Genomic DNA, 26,305 nt, shown 5'->3' with positions numbered 1-26,305 from the left:
TTACTGCTGTGTTTTTAAAATCTCCTCTGCATTCTGAAGTTACACACTGTCCAATATGAGAATCCCATAGTCAGGAATGGTACATTATGCACAAATAAACCCCAAACAAGAAGAGCAATAAAATGTTGGAAGGAGGGAGGGATGCAAATATCATAAAGAACAATGCTAATCATATCTAACATGCCAGGATGAAAGACTGATCTCTCTCTCCCACCCCCCTTTCCTCCTGCTCAATGCAAATAACTTAGAGACGGCAATCCATTGTTGATTTACTGCCCACTTTGTGTAAATATGAAGAAACTGCCATAGCTTCTGACAGCATGAAACCCAGTGATCTTATCCATTTTCCTTGAACAGGCAGGGCAAGAGAAAGAAGAGAAGCACTTCTTTTCCTGGCTGCTGCAAGATTCTAGCAAAACATTGTTAAGCGTACGTTATTGCTAATGAGTGTGAAGAATTAGAGGGAATGTGGAGCAATATGTTTTAGATTAGTGTTTGGGCCCAAGCCACTGATTGGATCACTTGTACCAGACTATCCTTCCCACACCTTAACATGTACTTCAGAGGCTCTTCCAGTAAGTCTATCCCCTCAGCCAGTAAGGCGGGTGGCCACAGAGATGGAGAGGACCTTCTCCATGGTGGCTCTTCAGCTGTGGAACTCCCTCCTATTAGACATATGCCAAATCTCCAGTGGAGGCTGGTGGCGCTGATGTCAGTGGGGCAGTCAATCCACTTTGGATTTTAGTCTGAACTTTCAAGGAGCTGTCCAAGGTTCAGAAACTTATTCCAAAAATAGGTCCAGAACCTTGGACAGCTCCTTGAAAGTTCAAGCTAAAACCCAGAGCGGATTCACTGCCTCACTGACATTGGAGTTACTAGCCTCCACTGCAAATTTCTGTGCTGTAGACCTTTTTGAAGGCATTGAAGATAGATCTTTTTTTTCAGCTGGGCTTGCAGGCACATGTGCTAGCTAGGTGATAGTCTGACTCAGTTATGTTCTTTCCAGTTATGTCTTCTTTTTTAATGTCAAATGTTGATTTGTGGTTTTGTTGATTTGTGAAATGTGTTTTTTAGGGATGGACAAATCTATCTATTCTGGTTCTCTCCCATTTTTCAAATCTTAAATTCAGTTCTCCACATTTCTGCAGCAATTTATGTATTTCTTACAAAAGCTCATCAGCATTTTAGTGCAGATTTTCCCAATAAAGACATTTTTGTGTGCAGTTTTGACTAATGTACAGATTTTTGCAAGCAATTTCCTCTAATAAAAGGCATTTTTGCATGTTGTTCTCATTAACGTGTGTGTTTATGCACATTTCACCCTAATACATGCATTTTTTTGTACACATTGGTTGGTTGGAGAACTGCACTGGGGAAGGGCAAATTTCAAAGGAAAGCTGTGTTTCAGTTCATATATTGTTTTGAGGATTGTGAATTAGGTCATTCCTTGTTAAAATGCAAAGAAAATCAAATGTTCCCTTCATCCATAGTTTTAACATTTAATCTTGTACTGTTTTTAATCTCTTGTTTTGCTGATAAGCCACAGTGGGGGGCTGTTCAAATAAAATAATACTTTCATCATCCAGAGTGTTTGAGAACTTATTTACTCCATTTTTATCCCACACTTTCTCCGAGGAGCTTAGGGTAGTGTACGAGGTTCTACCTCCTTTTTATCTTGACAACAACCCTGTGAGGTAGGATAGACTGAGAAGTAGTGGCTGGCCCAAGTTCACCTGGTGAACTGGATGGCTGAGTAGGGGATTTGAACCCACTCAGGTCTCTCTGATCATCCTAATCCTCTACTACACATCACTGTCTTTCATGAGTGAAACAGGCTTCCTTTCCTGAAATCCAGCATGAACTCATCAAAAGGAACTTTCTGCCTCTACTGATATTGTAACAGACGCATGTGGGAAATCTGTGATCAGTATCACCCAACTTTTTTTCCAATTAAAAGCAGCCATCTGGGGAGGGAGGGGAGGACGCTCAAATTGTATCAGAGGAATGGTATCAGGAGAGAGTTATTTTTTAATGGAAGGGTTTTGAAAAATCCTTTTTCTCTTTGCCATTTTCCAGATGTAACCTCTCAGCCACCAGCGTACATATATGCACAACAAGCTTCAATTAGCCCTATGGAGGCGGAGAGTCACTCTGCCTGTATACTGCCGCCACCACCACCACCACCCCTTGCTAGGAAACAACTTAGACATGGAGGAAAGTTTACACCACCATCCCCCAAACCTCACAACTTGCCCCTTACCCTACTTCACAAATCAAAATCAGACGTCCACCCACACCCACCACTGATGTTTTAAAGTGTGGTGGGGGAGAGCTGGAAGATCTGATTGCAGGCAGTTGCTTGAATTTTCTCTTCCTAGAATGGTGGGAAATTCAGAGTCCATTTTGTTAGGAGGAAAGAGAATGTGGGAGATTTACAGTGTCCTAGGAATCACCTGTTTGTTTAGAAATCTGTAAGTGCAGCAGGCACAGGAGCCAGCACACAGGTAGGCAACCCAACATGATGCATTTGACTGTCTTGAAGAACACACGTTTGAATGTGTGCCTTTTTCTTTTAAGGGCAAAATGAGGGTTTTTTAAAAAAAACATGTCTCTGGAAGAAGCTGTTAAGAGTTTTTTTTTTCCTTTCATTTCAAAATCTACAATTGGATCAAAGAGAAAATCAGCTGAGGGAGAATTAAGGTAAAGGTCCACAATTGCTTAGTGCAGAGGCAGGGGAGGGGGGCAGTGTCCAAATGATGGAAGAAAAAGTGCGGGGGTAAACAGGGGTAAGCCCCACACCTTCCCTCTCTCCATTCTTTTGCTGTGTAGTATTTTGTAACCTTCTAAAAAACAGTGGGTAAGGAGACCATCACAAAACCGCCACCACCCCATAATTTAAGCACTGGCATGGGGGGGGCTGTCATGGAAGATTAATAGGACAAACCAGTCAGCAACAGGAAACTTCTGACTTCATCCAGATCAAACTAAGGTCCAGGGTCCTTAGGGGGCTATAACAAAGCTATCCACATAGGGAGGCTGCCATATCTGAACCTAGACCTAGGTGGGAGAGGTTCTCCTGCTCAGGGTACCTTAGGCCAGTGGGTGAAAATACTACAGTGTTGACCAAGAAAGGCTGAATCTCAGTCTCTTAGTATTTACACCAGGCCTGGCCAATCCAGATGGCTTACGAATCACAGTGGCCAAATCCACCCTGTTGATCTCCATTCCTGGAATGTACTTGGAGGCCTAAGCATACACTCTCCACATAAGAACATAAGAAGAGCCTGTCTAGTCCAGCATCCTGTCCTCACATTGGTCAACCAGATCTGCACGGGAAGTCCACTAGCAGGATTTGAGATCTAACAGTACTCCATGATAGCTTGCTAATTTAGGTCGCCACTGAAGTCCAAATCTCTGACAGATACATATGATGGTACAATGGTGCAGGAGAACCTTACAATACCTGAGCAAAGGGGCCTCATGAGGACATCACAGAGATCTTATGTTGAATTTGTTTGCCCAGTTCATTTCAAAGTACTCACATCTAGACAAGGTGAGTGTGTGTATTGGACGGGAAAATGTTTACGTTCTTGAGAAGGTTGAAATTGCTGTCTCAGACATTCAAGGAGCCACTCTTCCACAAATTCCTCTTTTAATGCATGTTCAGTTTTGTGCACCATTGCCCTCCAATGTCAGCATGTTTTGTGCGACAGTCTAATCACAACAATTAGTTGATTAAAAGTGACTGCCAGCCATCAGCCATGCAAGACTCGTTGAAATGAATGAGAGTTAAACAAGAACAGGGTTATCATCATACCTTTTGATACTAACCATGGAATCAGCATAATATGGATGGGGGCACAGAAAGGGCTGCTCTTTGGTCTTTGGATGATGCATATGGAAAGAAGAACAAAATACTCCAGTGACAATCACTGCAAGAGTGAACACAAGTGCTGAGTGCCAAAAGGATTGCAGTCAAATTGGGGCCTCTGAGAAACAAGGGAATCAGCAACTTCAAGGTTTGCAGAAGTTAAACAATAAATCAAGGGGGCAAACCTCTCCACTAAGAAAACAGCAATGGACTAAGCATGTTCAGTGTTCCTGGAATGTTGAATGATAGAAACGAAGAAAAATGGAAAAATTAGGGATGGGGTTGAAAAGGGCATCCTGGAGGAGAGTATGCATAGTTGGAACTTTGAATGAAGTTGTTCCTTCCCCCTGCAAATAAAAAATAACTAGCCTCATTTTGTGAACCAATGAAAAACTCTAAAAAGCTTGATTATTTTGCTGGGGGCTGCTTTTTAGGAATGCCTCCATGAAAACGGGGGGGGGGAGAGAATGCGCATATGGGACCCTCTCACCACAAAGGTCCTCTGTGAGAGGTGGCCCCTACTCCCAGTTTTCATGGAAGGAACATTTTAAAGCAGCTTCCTACAAAGCATTGAAGGAACCACTCCATGGCTTTTGTCAAGAACTGCTTACCCCAAATGGCCACCCCTGTCACTGCATCTTCTCATCGTAGAACCTTCCAGACTGACTCTACCCAGAGTGGCCATTTGCTCTTCCTGCATAGGAAGGGGTATAAAGTGACTTCCTGTCTCAGTGGAACTTTGCTTAAGTAACAAAGCGTATCTGAGCTTTGGTGTAGCTCCAGTACTGATTCTTGGCTTCTTCTCTCATCCCGAATAGTTGCCAGACCTAACTCCTGACTATGTTACTCTGTGGCCAGGGTTCTTAGTTCCTGGCTTTTGACCAACTCCAGACTGCTGCCTATGGCCCATTCCTGACACCCTAAGGTAGGGAGGGTGGTGCTTCAAAGGCTTGGCATCTTTTCCATGCGTTTCCGCATGTTGAGCCAGGGAACTTTGCCAGAATCTCCATTCATCCTTAAGAAGATGAATGTTGCACTTGGATACTGTGTGTTGGGGGGCAAAAATTCTTCTGATTTTGAATTGTCTAGCTTTGCCGTCAGAGTCGGTATGCCTCTGAATACCAGTTCCCGGGAACAGCAAGTGGGAAGAATGCTGTTGCACTCATGTCCTGCTTGCAGGCTTCCCATAGGCATCTGGTTTGCCATTGTGAGAACAAGATGCTGGACTAGACGGGCCACTGGCCTGATCCAGCAGGACTCTATTTATGTTCTTAGGGACCCCATCACAGAAATGCAATGGCAGAGAAAGTAACAATCCTCTGCTCACTTGCCTGGAATTAAGTCCCACTGACATCTACTTCTGAGTAGACAGGTATATTTTATTTTATGCTCTTCCCCCCCCCCCTTTAAAATGTAGGTTCCAAAAGCAAATATCCAGGCCATGTACTAGTCAGGAAGATTTATTTATTTATTTGACAAACGACAACTCTTTCCATGCAAATATCTTAATTACAGGAGTTGAGGAGGATATTTATATGTAAATTTGCATAGCTCTGTCTACAGTATGTCTTCCAGAATGGCCTTTCATAGTAAGAGAAGCCTTCAAGTTTGTCACAATTAAAGAGTTTTCAGCATACCCAACAAGCTAAGATAAGCTCAACAAGCCTCCCTTCCTCTTCACATATATCACAAAACCATATTTTTATGCTTCTGGAGTTCTTTTGTCTAATCTACAAGATGTTTGGTTGGATCTGATCCACCTTTGCAACAATACCTGAATGCAAGCAATCCTTATGTTTTGAACAGGGTTGTACTCCTGTGGCCCTCCAGATGTTGCTGGGCTATGATGGCCATCATCCCTGACCATTGCCTGTGCTGACTTGGACAAATGGGAGGTGGAGTTCAACAATATGCAGAAGGCTACTGATCCTCCATCCCTGCTCTAGAAGGTTTTGGCAGAAGCCAAGCAAGATAAGTCCCAATATTTCCAATGGACTACTAGCCATCCTGGCTAGGGATAATGGGGGGTTGCAGCCCAAGAATATAGCTTGACCAGAAGTTTGGGAAGGCTGTTTTGCAACAGTGGTCTTCAGCCTTTTCAGATCTGGGACCCACCTTTAACACAAACATGAATTTGAGGAGCCATCTCTCTCTCCACCCCCCCCAATATATTTCTACAGTGGTACTGCTGTTTTTGTGACCCATCTTGATCAAGCTGTGAGCAGGTAGTAGGTTCCAACCCACCAGCCAAAGGCCAGTGGTCTACATGGCAGGGATGTGCTAGAATTCTGGACAATTAACATTTTTGACCAAATCTTCCATTAATTTATTTATTCTCTATCATTGTGGATCAGATTTTTACGTAGCAGTTTTCCACGGCTATTTAAAAAAAATCCACCTGTAAAATATCAATATTAAGAACTATAATTTTATCAACAATACCTGTTGTTTATCGAGATTTCCTTTCAAAATATCAATATTTCCTTGAAAATAATTGGTATTAATAATAACATATTTTGCGAAGGGAAAAATGGATTTGGTAAAAGGAGTGGCTAGCGCACAAGGAACAGGCTCAAATTGACTGGTCTGTTAGGACAATGGAACTCTTTTGAACCAGCTCTGGCCAATGGATGGATGTATACCCATAGTCTTATGCTGAACAATGGTCTATCTAACTAGATGGCTTTCCCCTTACCTTGCAAGCCATCTCTCAATGACTCGCACACGCACACACAATCACCTTTTCCTCCCCAGAGTCCCCAGTCCTTGTTGTTTCATAAATGTTATCAAATGGGAAGGAAGGGGGGGGATAGAATAAAGTATAAATAAAGTGGACTGTACAAGACTCAAGTAAGAGCACCCTTGGCCTAAGCAGCTTTTGGCATCACAGGTGCTGCATCTGCAAGCCCCGCTTACCCCTCTCCCCACTCCCGTTCATTGGCAATTCCCACAAAGAGCTTCCCATCGGCCTGATAAGAGCTCTTCTCTGTCAGCATCACTCCCATTACCGATAATAAAATGAGCAACAAGCACATCCGAAAACATCAGCCAGACAGGTGGAGAGCCGGAGAGGGGGAAAGTGAAGTGGGGAAAGGGAATCTGAGGCTCAGGTGTTGCGGGTGGGGGGAAGGGGACAGAGAAATTAGGATAATTACCATTCCTAATGCCATGCAATGCAACACAGCCTAATTGCCCCGATTAATTCCTCTGCACTCACAATGCTTGGTTATGAAGGGCTCTTCACGTTTCAAAAAGGGAGGAATCATTAACAGTTTGGTATGGTTTTTTTTCTGTTGGGTGCAAATGAGGGAGAAGAGAAGCCAGAGAGGAAAAAAAGTGCACTTGAGTCTTTAAAAAGCTACTGCATGAAGCTTCTGTTGGAGGAGGGATGGAGAAACCATTCCATTTCAGCTCCTCTCTCTCATTTTTCCAGTCTTAAGTTCAGTTCTGCACATTAGTTTGTGACTATTATTTTTTTTTAAAAAAAGTCCTCATGAAAATTCATTAACATTTTAGTGCAAAATTTCTCCTTATATAGACATTTTATATGCAATTTGGTCTGATACACACATTTTACATGCAGTTTTCTGTAATATAATGCATTTTGTATGATGTTCACTAATCTATGAATTTTATGCACAATTTACATTAAGTAAGGGGTAGCCCTTGTGGGGTCCTCCAGATGCCAGCATGGCCAGTGGTCAAGGATGATGGGAACCATAGTCCAACAACATCTGAAAGGCATCACATCAGCTAAACCTGCACCTACTTTACATTCCTGGAGAACAGTATCACAAAATGCAAATAATTTTGAAGGATGGTTGCATTTCAGTTTGCATATTGTTTCAGCAATTGCAAATTAGGTATGTTCACCTTTAAATGTGAACTGAATTTGAGAGTTGCCACTTTGCTTCTCAAGGTGTGTGAAACGTCTCTTGAGGCATTGTTCTACTATTACTTTTGGATTTTTTCTCTTAATGGATGTGCAAAGGGTCACAGTTCAATGGTAGAGCACATGCTTTGCATACAAAAGGGATGGAAGGATCTGTCAATTTCAGTTCTCTCTGTTTCTCATTTTTCTAATCTTAAATTCAGCTCTCCACATTTCTTCAGCAACTTGTGTTTTTTAAAAAAAACTCATGAAAATTCTTCAGTTTTTTAGTGCGAGTTTCTTCTAATAAACACATTTTTGTATGCAGGTTTGATTTTTTTGCAATCAATTTCTCCTAATATAGTGCATTTTATGTTATTTTCACTAACATATTTTTATGCATACTTTCCCCTAATATATGCATTTTTTGTAGACATCATTTGGTTGGAGAACTGCGTTGCAAAATTCAGATAAGCATGGATTTCAAAGAATGGTTGTGCTTTGCTTCTCATTTTGTTTCAGAAAGTACCAATTTGATAGGTTTGGTTTTAAATGCAAACTGAGTTGGATTTCTCCTCCATCCCTAGTTCCCAGGTTCAATCCCAGGCATCTCCAGGTAGGGCTAATAAATATGATCCATCTTGAACCCTGGAGAGGCGCTGCCAATGTAGACAGTACTAAGCTAGATGGACCAATATTCCAACTCAGAAGCTTTTTATGTGCCTATATCCAAAAGGGATGCATGCAATTTTTGATCCTGCATGGTTGCCTTAAAGAAAGAGCAAAATGATGCTGTTGGTATTCAAATAATACACGGCATGCCAGACACCAAGCCAACTAATTTGTGTGATCCCCCCCCCAGCCTACTAGACTACTGATAAGTTCCTAATGACAAGGTTGGGATCACAAACATCTCTTTGACCAACTCTATTGAACTGAAAATGGCCAGCATTTCACAGGTCATTATTTCTTCAGTTTTAATCAAGGGGAAAAGGGCCAGAAGCTCATTTAATTAGCATCAATCAAATAGGAGGGGAATGACAGAACTCCTGAAGGGCAGGTGAAGAATCGATTTCTCCAGTTACACTGCCACTAGGTTTCCAAGATGAGTGGTCTACTAACCATGTGCTAAATATACTGCAATGGTATTTTTAACTGTGACTTTCACATACCAGAAGAAGAGGGTCTGGGTGCTCTCACCAACCGAGTTGCAGTTCCAAAAGTTATAGGGCGGGTATCTCATTCATGGTGGAGGCCGCATCTGACCTGCTTGAACATTTAAGGAGCATTGCGTGCAATTGTGCCCACTGCACAACATGCCACTCTTGCCTGGTAAAGGCCCTTGTGGAGACTTATAGTTTCACAGGCCAAATCAGGTATGATCCTGCACCCCCACCATTATTAATATAATATATAACTTTATTTTTATGTAAGACATATACAGTCCTAGGATAAACAGCACCCTGGGTGAGGAGTGCCTTCAGTGTTCCCCCCGTGGTCAGTCTTGCAGGGCCACTCAGAGGGTTTATGGGGGCTGGTACAAGTGTGACATTGAGGGACCTGCAGCTGCCCCCTACAAGGACCCATGCATCTGGGTACAAAGCTGAGAGGGGCCACATGCGAGAATTATTGCATACACGGACTACAAGTGAGAATTCTCACCCACAGCCCTTCCTTGCCCTAGGATCAAGCAGAATGATAGATGTGCTTCATTTTTTTTTCTTACACGGGGATAATGAAACAGGGATTGGGTTGTGCTTCTCCTGAGTACCTCCTCCAAATTCCAAACCCCTATCAATGGCTACTAGCCATGATGGCTGTGCTCTGCCACCCTAGTCAGAGGCAGCATGCTTCTGAAAACCAGTTGCTGGAAGCCTCAGGAGGGGAGAGTGTTCTTGCACTCGGGTCCTGCTTGCGGGCTTCCCCTAGGCACCTGGTTGGCCACTGTGAGAACAGGATGCTGGACTAGATGGGCCACTGGCCTGATCCAGCAGGCTCTTCTTACGTTCTTATTCTTTATTTTAGAATATCCCTTATTTTTATCTTTAAAAATAATAAAGAAAAGTTATAAAGAAGGTATCCAGCAGACCTCTTACAGCTTAGGTCTTAATTTTATTATTATTTATATAGTGCTTTTTAGCGTTTATAGCATTTGAAGAGCTAAGTGCTCGGTAACGCTGCCTCACAGTGAAGCTGTGTTCCACTGTTTTTCATCTAGTGCAAATGGAATCAAAGTAGAAGTTGAAAAAGAAACGTACCTTAAAGCTAATTGAAAGAAGAGCATTTTTGTAGTTAGTACTCAGACAGCCTGTAGAAACCTTGGAAAACCCTCGTTTTTTGCCACTCCACCTCACTGCAGACAGTACTTTAAAAGAGCACAGCCGCTGAGCTCAGCTTGGCGTCCCCTTCAGTTCAACTTGGCACCCTCATCACATGGGCTCCCCAGGCAACTGCCCAGTTCGCCCATCCCTAAGGCTGGCCTTGCATACAGCTACTCCACACATTACAGTAGGGAAGCATGGGTTGTATTCAACTAAAGGCTACTCAGAGTAGACCCATTAAAATTAATGAACCTAAGTTCGTCATATCTATTAATTTCACTAGGTCTTCTCTGAGTAGGATTAGCATTGAATACCACCTTATGTATTTTTCCCATGAAGGGAACGTAACGCAAGGAGCCACAGCCAGAGGAGACTTCCTCTTGTGTCTTGATGTTATACATGCTTTGGAACTCAACCCATCCCATTAAAAAGATAAGCAACAGAAGAAGAAGCTACAAACATACCTAAGTATCCTCCAAATTAAGGGCCTAAAGCCTGGGTGAATAATAATGTTTTTGCCTAGTGCCTCAAAAAACAGATAGTAGTGATGGTGCCAGGAGAGCCTCTCTGGGGAAAGCGTTCCACAGGCGGAGAATCACCACTGAGAAGACCCGTTCTCATTTTTTCCACCACCCCACACCTCCCTTGAAGGGGGCACATGGCGAAGAACCTCAGATGATGAACAGATGATGAACAGAGGCTCTGGGTTGGTTCATATGAAGAGAGATGTTGGTTGAAGTATTGGAGTCCTGAGCCTCATAAGACTTTATAGGTCAAAACCAGCAATTTGAATTGAATCCAGAAACTATTTGGTAGGCAATGCAGTCATGCCAAGATTAGTGTTAAATGATTAGATTGTGTTAACCCAACCAGGAACCTGGCTGCTAAATTCTGCATCGGCTTTCCAAACTGTCTTCAAAGGCAGCCCCATATATGGCACATTAAAGTAATCAAACCTACAGGTTACCAGACCATAAACAACAGAAGTTAGGCTGTCCCTGTCCAGATAGGGGTATAACTAGGTCATTAGCCAAAGATGATGGAAGGCACTTCACTCCACCAAGGATACTTGTGCCTCGAGCAACAGCAATGGATCCAGAAGTTTCCCCAAGCTATGAGCTCCTCCTTCAAAAGAAGTGTAACCCCATCCAGAGGAGCCCAAATCCTACCCATCCAGTTTAGGAAAGCACAGACTGAAAGCACCTCATTCTTATACAGATTAAGCTTCAGTTTATTGACTTTCATCCAGTCCATTACCAAGGCCAGACTAGCACATCCACTACCACACCTGCAGATGCAGATGCAAAGGAGAAACAGAGCTGTGTATCATCAGCATATTGCTGTAACCCCCGAGTATAACAATGCACTCCAAAATTCAGTATGACCCCACTCGGGGGTTTCATGGAGATGTTAAACAACATGGGGGAAATAAAACTGAACTTTGCCACACCCCACACTGAAGACTCCATGGAAATAAAAAGCTATTTTGGTGGGTGCAAAGTACACAATGAAAATATAATGTATGAACTGACTCTGAGGATTCACTCCTTTCCCTATTTGAGAAGCTGCCAGTCACCCTGAGGCTCCATTTAATGAGTATCCAGATCCAGTGTGCAACTGGGTTTCAGAATTGGTTATGGGAGGCAACGATCCATGAGAGAAAGCTATTCCCAAAGTGACAATAGGAAAACTCTGATATGGGCTTGTGGAATCTGATCTGTGCATCAAGAATGATCATCCCTTTTGCCAGCTCTGAGTGTCCTCCAATGTACACAAAGAGTCCATATGTGTGCACAGGATGACCATTCACTTCATCAGAGGAAGCAAATCTATACACACCCAGGGATGTTTATCTAGGTCTGCTGCATCCATCAAAATGAATGTGGCTGTTATGAACAGGAGGATGCTATTGATGAACTGAAACTTTCACACCACGAAAAATATCATTGGATTAGGGGCAGATGTTTTTTGCTGCCCCTGATTTCACAGTAACCACAAACACCTGTGCTTTTAAGTTTCTGACACAAAAGCTGCAGATTCTGTGTAGGTGATAGGCAGGGGTTTTCTAGTCATTGCCAATGAAAGACAAAGTGCCAAGAAGATTAAGCCCACTGGGGGTAAGATAATATACACTGTAGTGATATTCAACCATGATTCCAAACTGCATTGCAACAACTAGATATGGGTATTTGCAGATAAATATCCTGAACCAAGTATGAGAAGGTGAAAATCTATGCAAAAATAAAGGGGTAGGCTTCACATACCTCTGCCTCTAAGGAAGGGATATCAAGAGCACAGCCCAGGGCGATGTTTGTGACTTTGAAATGTGAAGGTGGCAAATCAGATAGTTTCCTTTTTACTTGTTCCACTGCTTGAAATTTTACCTCTAATCTCATTAAGTTTGTGTGTGTATGTGTGTTTTTTAAAAAATAATCTTCCCAAACTATAAAACAAAATCCTCCGGTCCTGTCAAAGCAGGATAAACAGTTGAACACATTCCTAGGTGATCTGCATAGGAAAGGACACATCTGTCTTCAGGCAGAACATGGAGAGACTTATGGGGAGAAGAAGGCTGTTGCCACGGCTTTTGTTACATAAATGTCTGTTTGTTGTACTCAGGCGTGTTGCAGGAAATTAAGCAGTTCACCTTTGCAAACTGCTTTCTCACTTAGGCATGAGCCAGATGGTGCTCCTCCCTCCTTGTTTTGAAAGTTTTTTTAAAAAACAAACAAACACAGAAATGAAAGCAAAGAGCCAGGCATTGATCCTGAGCCTGAAATGTGTCCATGCATTGCATCACTTGTGCTCAGACACATACAGAGAGACAGAGAGAGAGAGGTCTGGTGGATTTTAACTAACCTGGCAGACTACAGTGAGCTTTAGAACTGCCACATCAATGTCAGCCTTCAGATTGAATTCTCTACAGCCTTTCCCCCTGAAAATGATAAATTGCTGTATTGCCACCACACCAAGGAAGACTCGTGACACAGAGATGGAATAATGTTATATTTATTAAAATATAACAAATAAGGAAATCTTAGCCAATTTAATCCAAACAACCAGATTCAAACCGCTTCGGGCAGGTGAGGACAAACCTAACTGTGAGGGAGTATTCCCTCCAGTCCTCTGTACATGTCAGTCACTGCGGACTGTAACCCACCAGTCAAGGATGTGGGAGAACCAGTCCCTCCTTGCTAGTAGAGCCAGGTATGTGGTTCCAACCTCTGCAGCGTGGCCCTGCCATACAGGCATTCACCCCGCTGCGCAAGTTGGTCCCACAAGGACACCCACCAGATCCCCACCAGACCTTCAGCACTGATGGTTCCCTTTACCCAAATGGCTCACTCTCCTGTTTTTACCCCCTGCTCCCTCACCTGCCTGAATTCCATGCCAGCCCAAGCTAGATGACCTCAACCCTCCGAAAGGCCAATTGAATCAATCCAAGCAGTATGGAGTAGGCAAAATGAAAGGCACTCTGAAATCAGAATCCCCCCCCCAAATTCCTACTCAGCCTCAACTGGCGACTAGCAAAGCCCATACTGAAAAGGGTGGTAGGGTGGGTGCCACAAGGCTAAAGAGGCAAGTTGCAAGGGAGGAGCGGGCTTTTAAATCCTGCTCGTCCCTTCTTTCCTATAGGTCGTGAGACCCCACCTGACCCCACTCAAACCTTCAGGAATATTCCCGAGTCTTCCCAAAGAGTGGGGGGATGGCAAGCATGCCCCCGCACAAGGCAGGAATGCCATTCTTCAGGGAAAATTTGGCATGTACACTCACAAAAGCATTTCAGTGAAATCACATGAAACTCAAGTTTGCTTGGGTTTCCTGCCCTGGGTACTAAAAATCTGAATCCATGAAGAGGTTCTTCTCAATTGCTAGGAGATCCTTCAATGTATCACTGAAGTGTATTTTGTTCAATCCTAGGCTGTGAGCACACTAGTCGCCTACAGCAAAGTGTTTCCTTTGGTCACACCTGGAGGGGGAATGGTTTGCTCTGCCAATCAGCTGTGAAATCTCTTTGAAGAGAATTTAAAAAATGCACTCAAGCGGATCCTACCAGGTTTTACAGTAAAAAGGGCTGGGGTTTAACTAGTGTCATGTGCCCTTGTTTTCAGAAAAGAGAGGTAGAGACACACTGGAACCAGCAGAACAATAAGTGTGTCTTTACTCCAGATAAAGGATGGGATCAGCTTGTTGGTGCCAGTTCAATTGCATTCTGTCAAACTGGCAGGTGGTTCCATTCTGTGTTCCTTTATTTTCTATTATCTTCTGATTTTACCATTTCAGTAAAGTCAGTTTCATTGGCAAAGCAAAGGCACAGGCTGGAAAGTTTTACCTTAGCAAAGCAAAGACACAGGCTGGTCAGTCCAATCCAGCATCAAGAAAAGCTATGGAAGTTTGCAGTATTCAGGTTTGGTGTGCAAAGACAGCAATCATGCAAACTATTGGGATGTTCAATGCCCAGTTTAATTTTAGTGACATTCTTGCTCATCCCTATCTTAGACAAGGACTTTTTCTGTAATGGCTTCCAGAAAATGGAATGTCCTCCAGAAGGAGGCATGCCTGACACCAACATTTCAAGGTTACCCAGTGATTATCTTCCTACTTGCCCAGGCATTTTAGATTCCACAGGATTTTGTTAGTTCTATTCCTCGTTTGCATTTTTCAGGTTTTCATTTGCTTTTATCTTGTTGTAATTTGCTGTGGCTGGTGGGCTCAGTTTTGTGGGCTGCAAATTGTGCAGGCCTGGTCTAAGTCACAGCCAAGCAGCATACACCTAAAGGATAAATGCAAAACGTTCAAGATCATTAAGCACACACTCACACCTGCATGGTATAGTGTAGCTTTCCTTAACCTTATGCCCTCCAAATGTTTTGGACTCCAATTCCCATCAGCCCCAGCCAACATGGCCAATGGCTAGGAATGATCAGGAATGCAATCCTAAACATCTGGATGGCACCAAGTTGGAGAAGGGTTGCATAGTGGCTAGAGTGCTGCAACTGGACCAGACAGACTGGAGTTCAAATCCTCACTTAGCCATGTTGCTCGCTGGGTAACCTTGAGCAGTAATCACTTAGCCTAGAGGGTTGTTCCTGAATAAAATGAGGCAACTCTATGTATATTGATTTGAGTTCCTTAGAGAAAGGTTTTCTAGATTGGGGTTCCCAACTGTGGTCAATGGGCCACCAGCGGTCTGTGAACTTCATCCAAGTGGCCTGTGGCTTGTCTGTGAGGAACACTTACAATCTGTATTCTATAGAGCCTGACACTGATTTTGTGCCTACTACATTAAATTTTACCCTTGTAGTCTCCTTTAATACCACTCCCTATATGTGTGTGAGTGTGTGTGTGGTATTTTATGTATTTTAATTGTATTTTATGTATTTTAATTGTATTTTATGTATTTTAATGTTTTGTGATTTTATTGTTTACAATTTTATTATGTATGTGTTTGATTTTATTTTTGTAAGTCACCCTGAGTGCCCTATTACAGGGTAGAAGGGCGGAATAGAAATATTTTAAACAAATAAATTGTAATACGATATAAGAACTAAAAAAAGCAATAAAAATACCATTAAAGGTCACACAGCATCTAATACGGCACATTACAATTGCTATACAGTAGGGCCCCGCTTATACGGCGCATTCCGTTCTGGACCCCCGCCGTAAAGTGGAAATCGCCGTAAAGTGGAAATCGCCGTAAAGTGGAAATCGCCGTAAAGTGGAAATCGCTGTAAAGCGGAAATCGCCATAAGGCGGAAATCGCCGTAAAGTGGAAATCGCCGTAAAGTGGAAATCGCCGTAAAGCGGAAATCGCCATAAGGCGGAACCCCATCGACTTTAATGGGGCACGTTGCGCAAAAATGCCACAAAATGCCGCAAAAGCGGAAAACGCCGGTAAGCGAAGCGCCGGTAAGCGGGGCCCTACTGTAACAGAAAGAAAATAATAATGAAATAAGAATAATAATGAAATAATAATTAAATGGCCTGACAAAATCATCAGCAATTTGCAAGTGGTCTGTGGGGGAAAACATTTGGAAACCACTGGTCTAGGTGTTAATACCAGAGAGAGATGTGGATGGGTGGTAGACTTGACCTCCTCTCTGAGATACTGTACTGCCCTACCATTTTGTCAAAATGCAAACACAATTTGGGTTGGTCTTTCACAGTCCAATCCACTTCCTGTGTAGCTTGGAAGAATGTGGTAATATGTGCCTCTGAGCATATGGTGAGTGGTGGCAACACCTGCAATCAGGACTGCATTTCTGAAGATGGAGAATTACATTTTTGTATGTTTGTTGGTTTTCTCCTTACTTTGCTTCTTTCCCGTGTTACTACTGTTTCTACAGAGAACCTAACCTAGAAAAGCATATTTCTCTCATTATTCGTCCTAGAAATCTGTGTCAAATTTATTTTTATTAATTTCAAAGTGTTTTGATTGGTCAGTATCATATGATAGTGAAGACAGTCTTTTGTGTTTCAAACTGGAAGTTATATTCTATTTCTATTTTGGGTGCATGAACAGTTGAATCTGGAATTGAAGCTTGATGTAAAATTAGACTGATTACAAGCAATGCACCTAGCTGTTGGAAAAAAACAAACTTGGCCTGCCCAAGAGGCATGTGTTCAGCCTGCTATGCTTAAACCACTCCACATATGGGAAGGTGGGCATGGTCAATTAAAAACATAGAGCAAACCTAGAATTTTGCTAGAATATATTTCACCTCTCATTGTTTTATCTTGTGCAAACTGAGATACTCCTCATGTCCACTGGAGACTATTCTGCAGAATAGTCAGTGCCATTATTCCACAATTGTTTTAGACTTTTTTTTAAAGTGTACATTATTCAAAGTGTTGCTGTACTTCACACATTCACAGAAACAGAAGCAAAAGAAAATGATTTACTATAAGGAACTCCACTAAAATTGCAAAGTATATCAAACATATTTAAAGTGACTATCTGAACTATATCAGCTGTCTTAATATTGTTGCTTCCTCCCAGCTAAAACAAGATCAGCACAGCACATGTCTTGTTTCTGCTATTTGGGCTTATTTCAGATGTTGCCACCACTCACCATATGCTCAGAGGCACATGTTACTAAATTTTTCCAAGCTACACAGGAAGTGGATTGGACTGTGAAAGACTAACCCAAATGGTGTTTGCATTTTTACAAATTTGTAGGGCAGTACAATATCTCAGAGAGGGGGTCAGGTCTCTTGCTCCCCTGGTGCATTCACATAGCTGCCCAATTTCCCTGCTTTTTAAAGTTTTATAGAAATATCTGTTGGATATAGGTACATTCTTAAACCACAAGGCATTTTTGTCTATTAGTGAATATCTATATTACACTGCTGAGCACACACTTGGAGAGATTTGTAGAGAGGGTCAAACATTGCAGATTGTGACTGTCAAATAACAGGTTGACTATAAGAGATCCTCCTCCCATTGCCCCTGATCCCAGGCTATGCAAGCTTATCTGGCGTCCTTCTGAACCTTCCCGAACAATGGCGTCCAACAATCTACCTCCAACAAATTATTCCCTTGTCTGAATTGTGTCGGTCCTGGATGAAGTGTACCGAGGTCGGGCCTAAATTGCCTGTTATTTCCTCTCCCATATTTTATGCACAGTTATCAGTCACTTTTCCAGTTCCCTTTTCTGTAAGCCCCACGTATTAAGTTTCCTTAATCTCCCTCTGCAGGTCATGGCCTCCAATCCTTTAATCATCTTTGTTGCCCTCCACTGGATTCTCTTTAATTTATCAATGTCTTCTCTTTAATGAGAGATACAGAGAAAAGAAAGAGAATGGAATGTACAGCTTGTTCCTCAGCAATGCTTGTTTCTAGGGGAGGGAGAAAGAAAAAGAGAAGAGGGAGAGACTGTTGAATGCATGCGGTGGAATGAAGAAAAGGGATGACATGCGGATTAATGAGGGTGTTGTATATGCATATGAAACGTTTGGGAAAAATATAATTGTATGGCTTTTCTAGGGAATGAGGGCTGTTTCTCACATTATGCTTTTTTTGACAAGGGATGACTCTTGTAGGTCAAGAAAGTGTCTTCATGAACATTCAAAAACATTGCTTTTAAAAAAGAGAAAGATACAGCCCAGCTCTTTCCTAGACCTTTGAATTGCAAACAGTGTGGTGTAGTGGTAAGAGCATGGATGGGGAACCTGTGACCCTCCAGATGTTGTTGGACTACAATTCCCATGGTTAGCCATGCTGGCTGGTGCTGATGGGAGCTGGAGTCCGATATCTGGAGGACAACAGGTTCCTCACCTTTGAGTTAGAATGTTGGACTAGGACTTAGGAGACCTGGGTTCAAATCCCCACTCAGCCTAGTAGCTCATTAGATGACCTTGGGCCAGTCATGTTCTCTGAGTCCAACCTACCTCACAGGATTGTTGTGAGGAGAAAATGGGGAAGCGAATGGGAGCAACGTGTATGCCATGTTGAGTTCTTTGGAGGAAAGAAGGGATAGAAATGTAAAGATAAATAAATGAAAAGCCTAGAAAGGGCTCTGTGGTTCACAGGAGTGTGAGAAAGCTGGTCATGGATATAGCATATTTAGTGCATGCAAGTGTAGGATTCACTTCATTTGAAGAAGCAATCATGAAGACAAGATCTTCTAGAACAAGGGTGGGGAACCTGTGTCACTCCAGATGTTAGTAGACAACAGAATGCTGACCATTGGCCATGCTGGTTAGGGCTGAGGGGAGTTGGAAGTCCAGCAACATCTGGAGGGACACCTTTTCCCTACAACTCATCTAGAAATTCCATTCTTGTTGCTGAATGGATCTTTCTACCAGCAGCAGCAATTTCCATTTTTTATGAAGACCTGACAATCAACAATTCTGCATTTCTTCAGAACACATCTCTTCTCTAAACTGGTCCTGCCTTATCCCAAATAGTAATTTACTCAGCCATAAGCTTCTCCCAAACTGAGCGTGCCTCAGCCCATCATGCACGAACAATGATTTCAGGTTCCTTTAGTAACCCCTCTCTGCCCACTCCTTACTCTATGTGCCAGTGAAGCCCAGTTTATACATACAACAGAATCAAATCCACTCTACTTCAAGGTGCCAACAGAAGTCTCAAGGCTATGGACAACCTGTTTATTGAGAGTTTATCCTGATTTAGGGCATCTTTTCTACCCACCCACCCCCATACAGGGTGAGCAGAGTGGCTCCTGAATAAGACTGCTCAGTCGTAGAACTTCAATATGCCGATGATAATGTAGTCTCCATACATTCAGAGAAAGATCTGCAAACTATCCTAAATGTCTTTGCAGAAGCGTATGAAAAGCTTGGGCTCTCACTTTATATTAAAAAACCCAAGTGCTTCATCAACAGGTGCGAACTAATCCCTCTGTAGCACCATCTCTGCTCTTTTCAGCGCCTTTTGAAGACTTTCCTCTTTCAACAAAACGTTTAAGTTGAGATTTATCCCAGTCTGCGTCTGTGTTAGAATTGCTTGTTAATATGTGTTTTTTTAATAATATGTTTTTAACCCTTTTTAAAAGATGTTTTAAAAGCTTTTTTAAAATGTTATTAACGTTTTGTTTTAATGTATTTTAAGGTCTGTTTTTATGATGTTTTAAAGTGTTTTTAGTATTTCTGTTTGCTACCCTGGGCTCCTGCTGGGAGGAAGGGCGGGATATAAATCAAATAATAAATAAATAAAATCAATCCAGCTTAATGGTGTGACGCTGGAGAATGCTGATCACTTTCCCTATCTTGGCAGCCATCTCTCTGTAAAAGCTGACATCGATGCTGAAATTCAACATCATCTGAGCTCTGCGAGTGCCGCATTCTCCCAAATGAAACATAGAGTGTTTGAGGATCAGGATATTCGCAGGGAGACCAAAATGCTTATTTACAAAGCCATTGTACTACCAACCTTACTGTATGCCTGTGAAACATGGACCATTTATAAACGCTCTCCCAACTTCTTGAAAGATTCCTCCAACGCTGCCTCTGGAAAATTCTGCAAATTACTTGGGAAGACAGATGGAGTAATGTTGGCATTTTGGAAGAAGCAAAGACTACCAGTGTTGAAACAATGATCTTTTAACATCAACTTCGCTGGACCGGCCATGTTGTTCGAATGCCTCATCACAGTCTTTCAAAGCAGCTACATTAATCCCAACTTAAGGATGGAAAATGGAATATCAGTGGACAGCAAAAGAAGTTTAAAGATGTTTTTAAAGCGAATCTAAAAAAAATGTAACATGAACATAGAGAACTGGGAAGTTTTGGTCCATGAACATCTCAAATGGAGGTCGGCTATTATCAAAGGTGCTGTGGACTTCGAAGAAGCACGAATACAGGGCGAACGGGACAAATGAGCTAAGCGGAAGGCACATAAAACAAATCCCCATCATTACCATCTTCCATCTAGAAACCTATGTCCTCACTGTGGGAGGCTTTGTGGATCCAGAATTAGCCTCCGTAGTCACTTACAGATCCACTGTAAAGACCTTATCTAGGAAGACAATCTTACTCGGCCACAAGTGATTGCCTATGAATGAATGAATGAATGAAATGATCCTGATTTGTTTACACAAAGTTTGCAGGGAGGTTAGATGATGTTGACTGTTTATTGAACATTCATTCTGATTAGTTTGTGGGAAGGTTAGATGTCGTCAAGCAACTGTAATCCCACACTTTCCAGTGGATTTCCCATCACTTTCTTTATTGCATGAAGTCTGATTCTTGGGGGAAAGCGGGTTTGTCACGCAACAGCACCAAATCAACTTTCATTGTGCAACCTGGATTTCATAGAATCGCAGAATCATAGAATAGCAGAGTTGAAAAGGGCCTATGAGGCCATCAAGTCCAACTCCCTGCCCAATGCCAGCATCCAACTTAAAGCATACCCAACAGGTGGTTGTCCAGCTGCCTCTTGAATGCCTCCAGTGTTGGAGAGCCCTCCACCTTCCTTGGTCATTGGTTCCATTGTTGTACCGCTCTAACAGTTAGGACATAATCCCTGATGTTCAAGCTGAAATCTTCCTGTAACGTGAGCCCATTATTCCATGTCCTGCACTCTGGGATGATCGAGAAGAGATCCTGGCTCTCTTCTGTGCAACAACCTTTCAAGTGGCTCATTATGAGCTGCAAAGAGAGACTGGGCAAAGGGATCAAGGCAGTGGTAAATGCGTCCTTGGAAGAGGGTGCAATGCCATCAGCCCTCAAGGAGGCAATGATAAAGCTCATCTTGAAAAAGTCCTCCTTGGATCCCCAAGAGTTGAACAACTTCCGCCCAGTCTCTAATTTACCATTCCTGGGCAAGGTGATTGAGCGAGTGGTGGCTAAACAGCTACAGACACACTTGGATGAAGCAGATTACTTAGATCCTTTCCAATCGGGCTTCAGGACTGGACACGGAACTGAAACAGCCTTGGTCGCTCTGGTGGATGATATGAGGAGGGCATTGGATAGGGGAGAATACACATTCCTCATCCTCCTGGATCTCTCAGAGGCTTTCAATACCGTTGACCATGGTATCCTTTTAAACCGCCTGGAGGGATTGGGAATAGGGGGCACTGTTTTACGGTGGTTCCGTTCCTAACTCTCCGGTAGGCAACAACGGGTAGCATTGGGGGATGAGGTTTCAGACCCTTGGCCTCTCAACTGCGGAGTGCCACAGGGTTCTATCCTCTCCCCCATGCTATTTAACATCTATATGAAACCGCTGGGAGCCATCATCAGGAGTTTTGGGCTGCAGTGTCACCAATACGCGGATGACACTCAGCTCTATCTCTCATTTAAGTCCTCACCAGAGTTGGCTGTGAATGCCTTGTCCAAATACCTGGAGGCCGTAAGTGGATGGATGGGAGAGAACAGACTGAAGCTAAATCCAGACAAGACCGAGGTGTTAATCGTGGGGGATAAGAGAAGGTTGGGAGATTTAAACTTGGTGCTCAATGGGGTAAAATTACCCCTGAAGGACCAGGTTCGCAGCCTAGGGGTCATTCTTGACTCCCAGCTGTCCATGGAGGCTCAGGTCTTGGCAGTGAGCCGGGCAGCTTGGTATCAACTACATCTGATACAGAGGCTGCGACTCTACCTTCCTGTACATCTGCTCCCACAAGTGATACATGCCCTGGTCTCCTTTCGTTTAGACTACTGTAATGTGCTCTACGTGGGGTTACCCCTGAAAATGGTCCGGAAATTGCAGCTGGTACAGAATGCAGCGGCACGCTTGATAAAGCAGAGCCGTCGCCGGGATCATATCACCTCAGTGTTGGTAGATCTACACTGGTTACCAGTTGTTTACCGGGCCCAATTCAAGGTGTTGGTATTGACCTTTAAAACCCTATATGGTTTCGGCCCAGTTTATCTGAAGGAACACCTCCAGTATCACCAATTATGCCGCCAAACAAGATCAGCCTCACAAGACCTTCTCTCGGTCCCACTGGTGAAAACAGCTAGGCTGGTGCGGACCAGAGAGAGGGCATTTTCGATTGTGGCCCCCACCCTCTGGAACTCGCTTCCTTTTGACCTTCATCATGCCTCCTCCCTGATGGCTTTTCGCCGAGCCTTAAAGACCTGGCTATTCAGGCAGGCCTATGGGATTTCTGGGGTGGACTAGTTTTATGGTGTATTAATTGAAAGATGGTTTTAGATAAATTGATGTTGCTGTTGTGATTTGTTGATTGTATATTGTTTTATTGTATTTGAACTGCTGTACGTCGCCCAGAGTGTCCGTTGACTCGGACAGATGGGCGACTAACAAATAAAATTTTATTATTATTATTATTAAGTACTTGAAGAGGGCGATCATATCTCCCCTCCGTCTTCTCCTCTCAAGGCTAAACATGTCCAGTTCTTTCAGTGTCTCCTCATAGGAATTTGTTTCTATACCCTGATCATCCTCATTGCCCTCCTCTGAACCTGTTCCAGTTTGCTGGTATGTGATTGAATCCTACCTGAAAGTAGTCACAGTCCGGAAGTTCCTTGAATGTTTCACCTTTTGGGTTGGAATTGGGGGGAGGGGTGTGTGGGAGGTGGGAGGCCAAAAGGGAGCTGTAAATTGGGAGCAATTTGAACACAGGGAAGGAAATTGCCCCAGAAGTTCAAGGAGGCTTACTGGGTGCCAGGTGGTAGTCACACATTATCCCCTTTTTAGCAGTAGCAGGGACAGCTCTGCTGCTCTAGGTCAATGTTCTTCAGCCTTAGGTTCTCAGATGTTGTTGGGCTACAGTTCCCATCATCCCTGATCATTGGCTAATCTGGTTGGGTATGATAGAAGTTGTAGTCCAGCAACATCTGGTAACCCAGATGCTCATGTACTCTAGGTTACTGCCAGTCAGTACCTGCCATTTTATTTCCACAGAATCCCCTAAGCATGGCATCACTCTTCCCTATACCAGAATGTCCTGGAATGACACATCACCTAAGGCATCTGGCAGACAAAATGGCATATACCAGCTGCCAAGAGGTGCTACTCTGCTGCTAGGGGTCGGTTTGCCCCCACCACTCCAAAATTCATCCCACCCCAATCCTGAAATCTTGCCAAACTGTCCCTGCCCATGAATGGAGCAGGCACATCTGCTTGGCCCTAGCATGTCCAGATGCTGTTCAGTGTAAAATATTCCATGCATATAGAAAATCAGCATGCCAAACAAAAGTTTAGACTGAACTATTTTCCCTGACATACTAGCTTTCTACATGCAGGGGGATCTTTTGGGGGGAGGGTTATGTTGGAACCTTCCATATTATGATACAAAAATTCACCCTTTACTACTATGGCCAGTTATTTAAACGCCAACCGTTATCTAATATTTAAAAGAAAATGTAGAAGGAGAATCTGTCAAAAGAAAAGGTAAACATAAAATAGGGAAGAGGGAAATAATTCTCGCATTGTCACTTGGATACCGAATGTGGGACAGCCATCAGAACTGCTTTCTAGATGGGACCATGTAGTTCATGGGAAGGGTGAAGGTAAATCAGGAGAATCTACTGCTGGCTTTCTGGATGATTTGCAGTGGCATGGCAAGGGTTCCTGGCTCCCAACAGTCTTAACAGTAGCACTAACTAAAAAGCACTCTTCTCCCACACCAAACAAACTGAAAACAAATGTTTGGGAGGAGGAAAGCCAGGCATTGATTTTTGTGTGAAAGGGCTCATGAACTTGGTTCTCCTACTAATGACAAATTCCTCAGCTGACTGTGCGCTGAGAGGCACCCTGTTCTTTAACTCCCATGTGCACACCCACCTGGCCAAGCCACTAATTTACACAGTTAAAACACTAAATAGATCTTGCAAGCCTGAAGTCTGCCCGCCCCTGATCCTGTCCAGCATTCCGTTTCCAACCATGGGCAGACCCATACCTTTTGAAACTCACCAGCATGGAGAAAATGCCTTTCCTCTTGTTGCATGGCAAGGTAGTGCTTCTGAACACAGATGCCCCGTTTAGCTGCCATCAGCAATAGCTAATGATAGATCTACCCTGCATCCATATTGCACCAGCATTGAGTACGGAATGATGAAACGAGTGTGCAGTTTCACCTACAATGTCATTTCCCAATTCTTTAAAGAACCACCCTCCTCCAAACTCTGTCACCAGAGCCACCTTACTCTGTAGTAATCGGTGCTGTAGACATCTCTGGACATCCCAAAGTCTCCAATCTTCACCAGCAGGTTAGCTCCAACCAAGCAGTTCCTCGTGGCCAGGTCTCTGTGTACAAAGTGCTGGGAGGCGAGGTAAACCATCCCCGAAGCGATCTGGCTAGCAATGTGAAGCATTTGAGAAAGGCCCAGCTCCCCTTTCGCTTGCCGAGGCTGGCCGTCCACAAGGATCATTGCATCTGGGCCATGTGCCCTGGGGAAGACAAAGCAAAGACCACAGCTTAAATTTGGTGGCAAAGAGAGCCCTTCATTTTCAAACAGTTTCCCAGCCAGGGAATAATGCTTGGGCTCCGTGGAAGGTTACTGGGGGTTTGGGGTTAAATGGTAGGGATGGAAGGATCTGGGTTTTTTTTTTGTTCTCTCAGTTTGTAATTTTTCCAGTCTTAAATTCGCTTCTCCACATTTCTGCAGTGACTGGTGATTTTTTGGGGGGGAAAAAAAACACTTATGACAATTCTCCAGCATTTAGTGAAATTTTTTCCTACTAAACACATTTTTGTAGGCAGTTTTCACTAACGTACACATTTTTGCATCATCATATAACGCACTTTTGCATGTTATTTTCACTCATATATTCATTTTTATGCACACTTTCTCCTAATATATGCAGTTTTGCAAACATTGCTTAGGTGGAGAACTGCACTGCAAAATTTGGATAAGTGCAAATTTGGAAGGATGGCTGTGTTTTCTCATGTTATTTCAGAAAGTGCAAATTTGATAATTTTGGATTTAAAATGTAAACTGAATCAAATCCCTCCCCCATCCCTAGTCCCATGGAAGCTTATTGGAACCTTGTTGTGGATTCCCCAATAAGATGTTTCAGTTCAGTTTCAGTTCCCTGAAAAGACAGCCCACCTGCCTATACCCTGCAACTTTTAATAAAGTCCCCAAGGGGCTGGCAAAACCTATGGTTCCAGGATTCCCTGTACTGAGAACTTCCAGTTAGTAAGACGCTCCAGATGTTGTTAGACTCTAGCTCTCATCAGCTTGAGCCAACATGGTCAGTAGTCAGGGATGATGGGAGTTGTTGTCCAATAGCATCTGGAGGGCCACAGATTGCCTAATGCTGCGACAATGTTTTAGAGCTTAACCCTCCTTTTTGGCTACCTTCCCATCACAGTTGCTGAAAGGTAAGTTTGGGGAGAAAGAAAAGGTTTAGAGATGTGTGTGTGTAGGGGGAAAGGGGTATGGTGTGACAGTAAAAAGACTTCATCGGGGAAAGGGGAATGGGTGGCTTTTCTGAAGCTCTTTGCAAGTTGTTGCTGCTGCTGTTGTTATTTTGACTGATTACCTGCCCTTCACCTTAAGGCAGCCTTTCCCAACCAGTGTGCCTCCAGATGTTGCTGGACCACAACTCCCATCAGCCTCAGCCAGCATTGCCAATGGTCAGGACAGATGGGAATTGTGGTCCAACAACATCTGGAGGCACACTGGTTGGGAAAGGCTGCCTTAAGGTCACATGTGGGTCATAACAATTGGAAATGCAAAATTAAAACCAATTACAATCAAAAGAATAGGTTGGGTTCTGAAAATACACATCTCAAGTGTCAAAGGCCAGGGCAAAGAGGTGTATTTTCAGCATTCAACGAGAACTGTATAATGAAGGTC

General features: G+C 43.2%; 1 protein-coding gene across 1 annotated transcript in view; it reads right to left on the bottom strand.

Moving 5' to 3' along the window:
- The window catches only part of NTRK3 (neurotrophic receptor tyrosine kinase 3), a 554,024-nt gene that overhangs the window by 47,288 nt on the left and 480,431 nt on the right, over positions 1-26,305 (bottom strand). Inside the window, exon 15 of the mRNA XM_061595098.1 lies at positions 24,647-24,890. Coding sequence (XP_061451082.1) covers positions 24,647-24,890 — 244 coding nt within the window. The remainder of the gene's footprint in view (positions 1-24,646; positions 24,891-26,305) is intronic.

Source organism: Rhineura floridana, chromosome 14 (genome assembly GCF_030035675.1).
Source record: "Rhineura floridana isolate rRhiFlo1 chromosome 14, rRhiFlo1.hap2, whole genome shotgun sequence".
Classification (NCBI taxonomy): Eukaryota; Metazoa; Chordata; class Lepidosauria; order Squamata; family Rhineuridae; genus Rhineura; species Rhineura floridana.
Note: the sequence above shows the minus strand (reverse complement) of the source record. Positions and strands in the feature narration are given on the sequence as shown.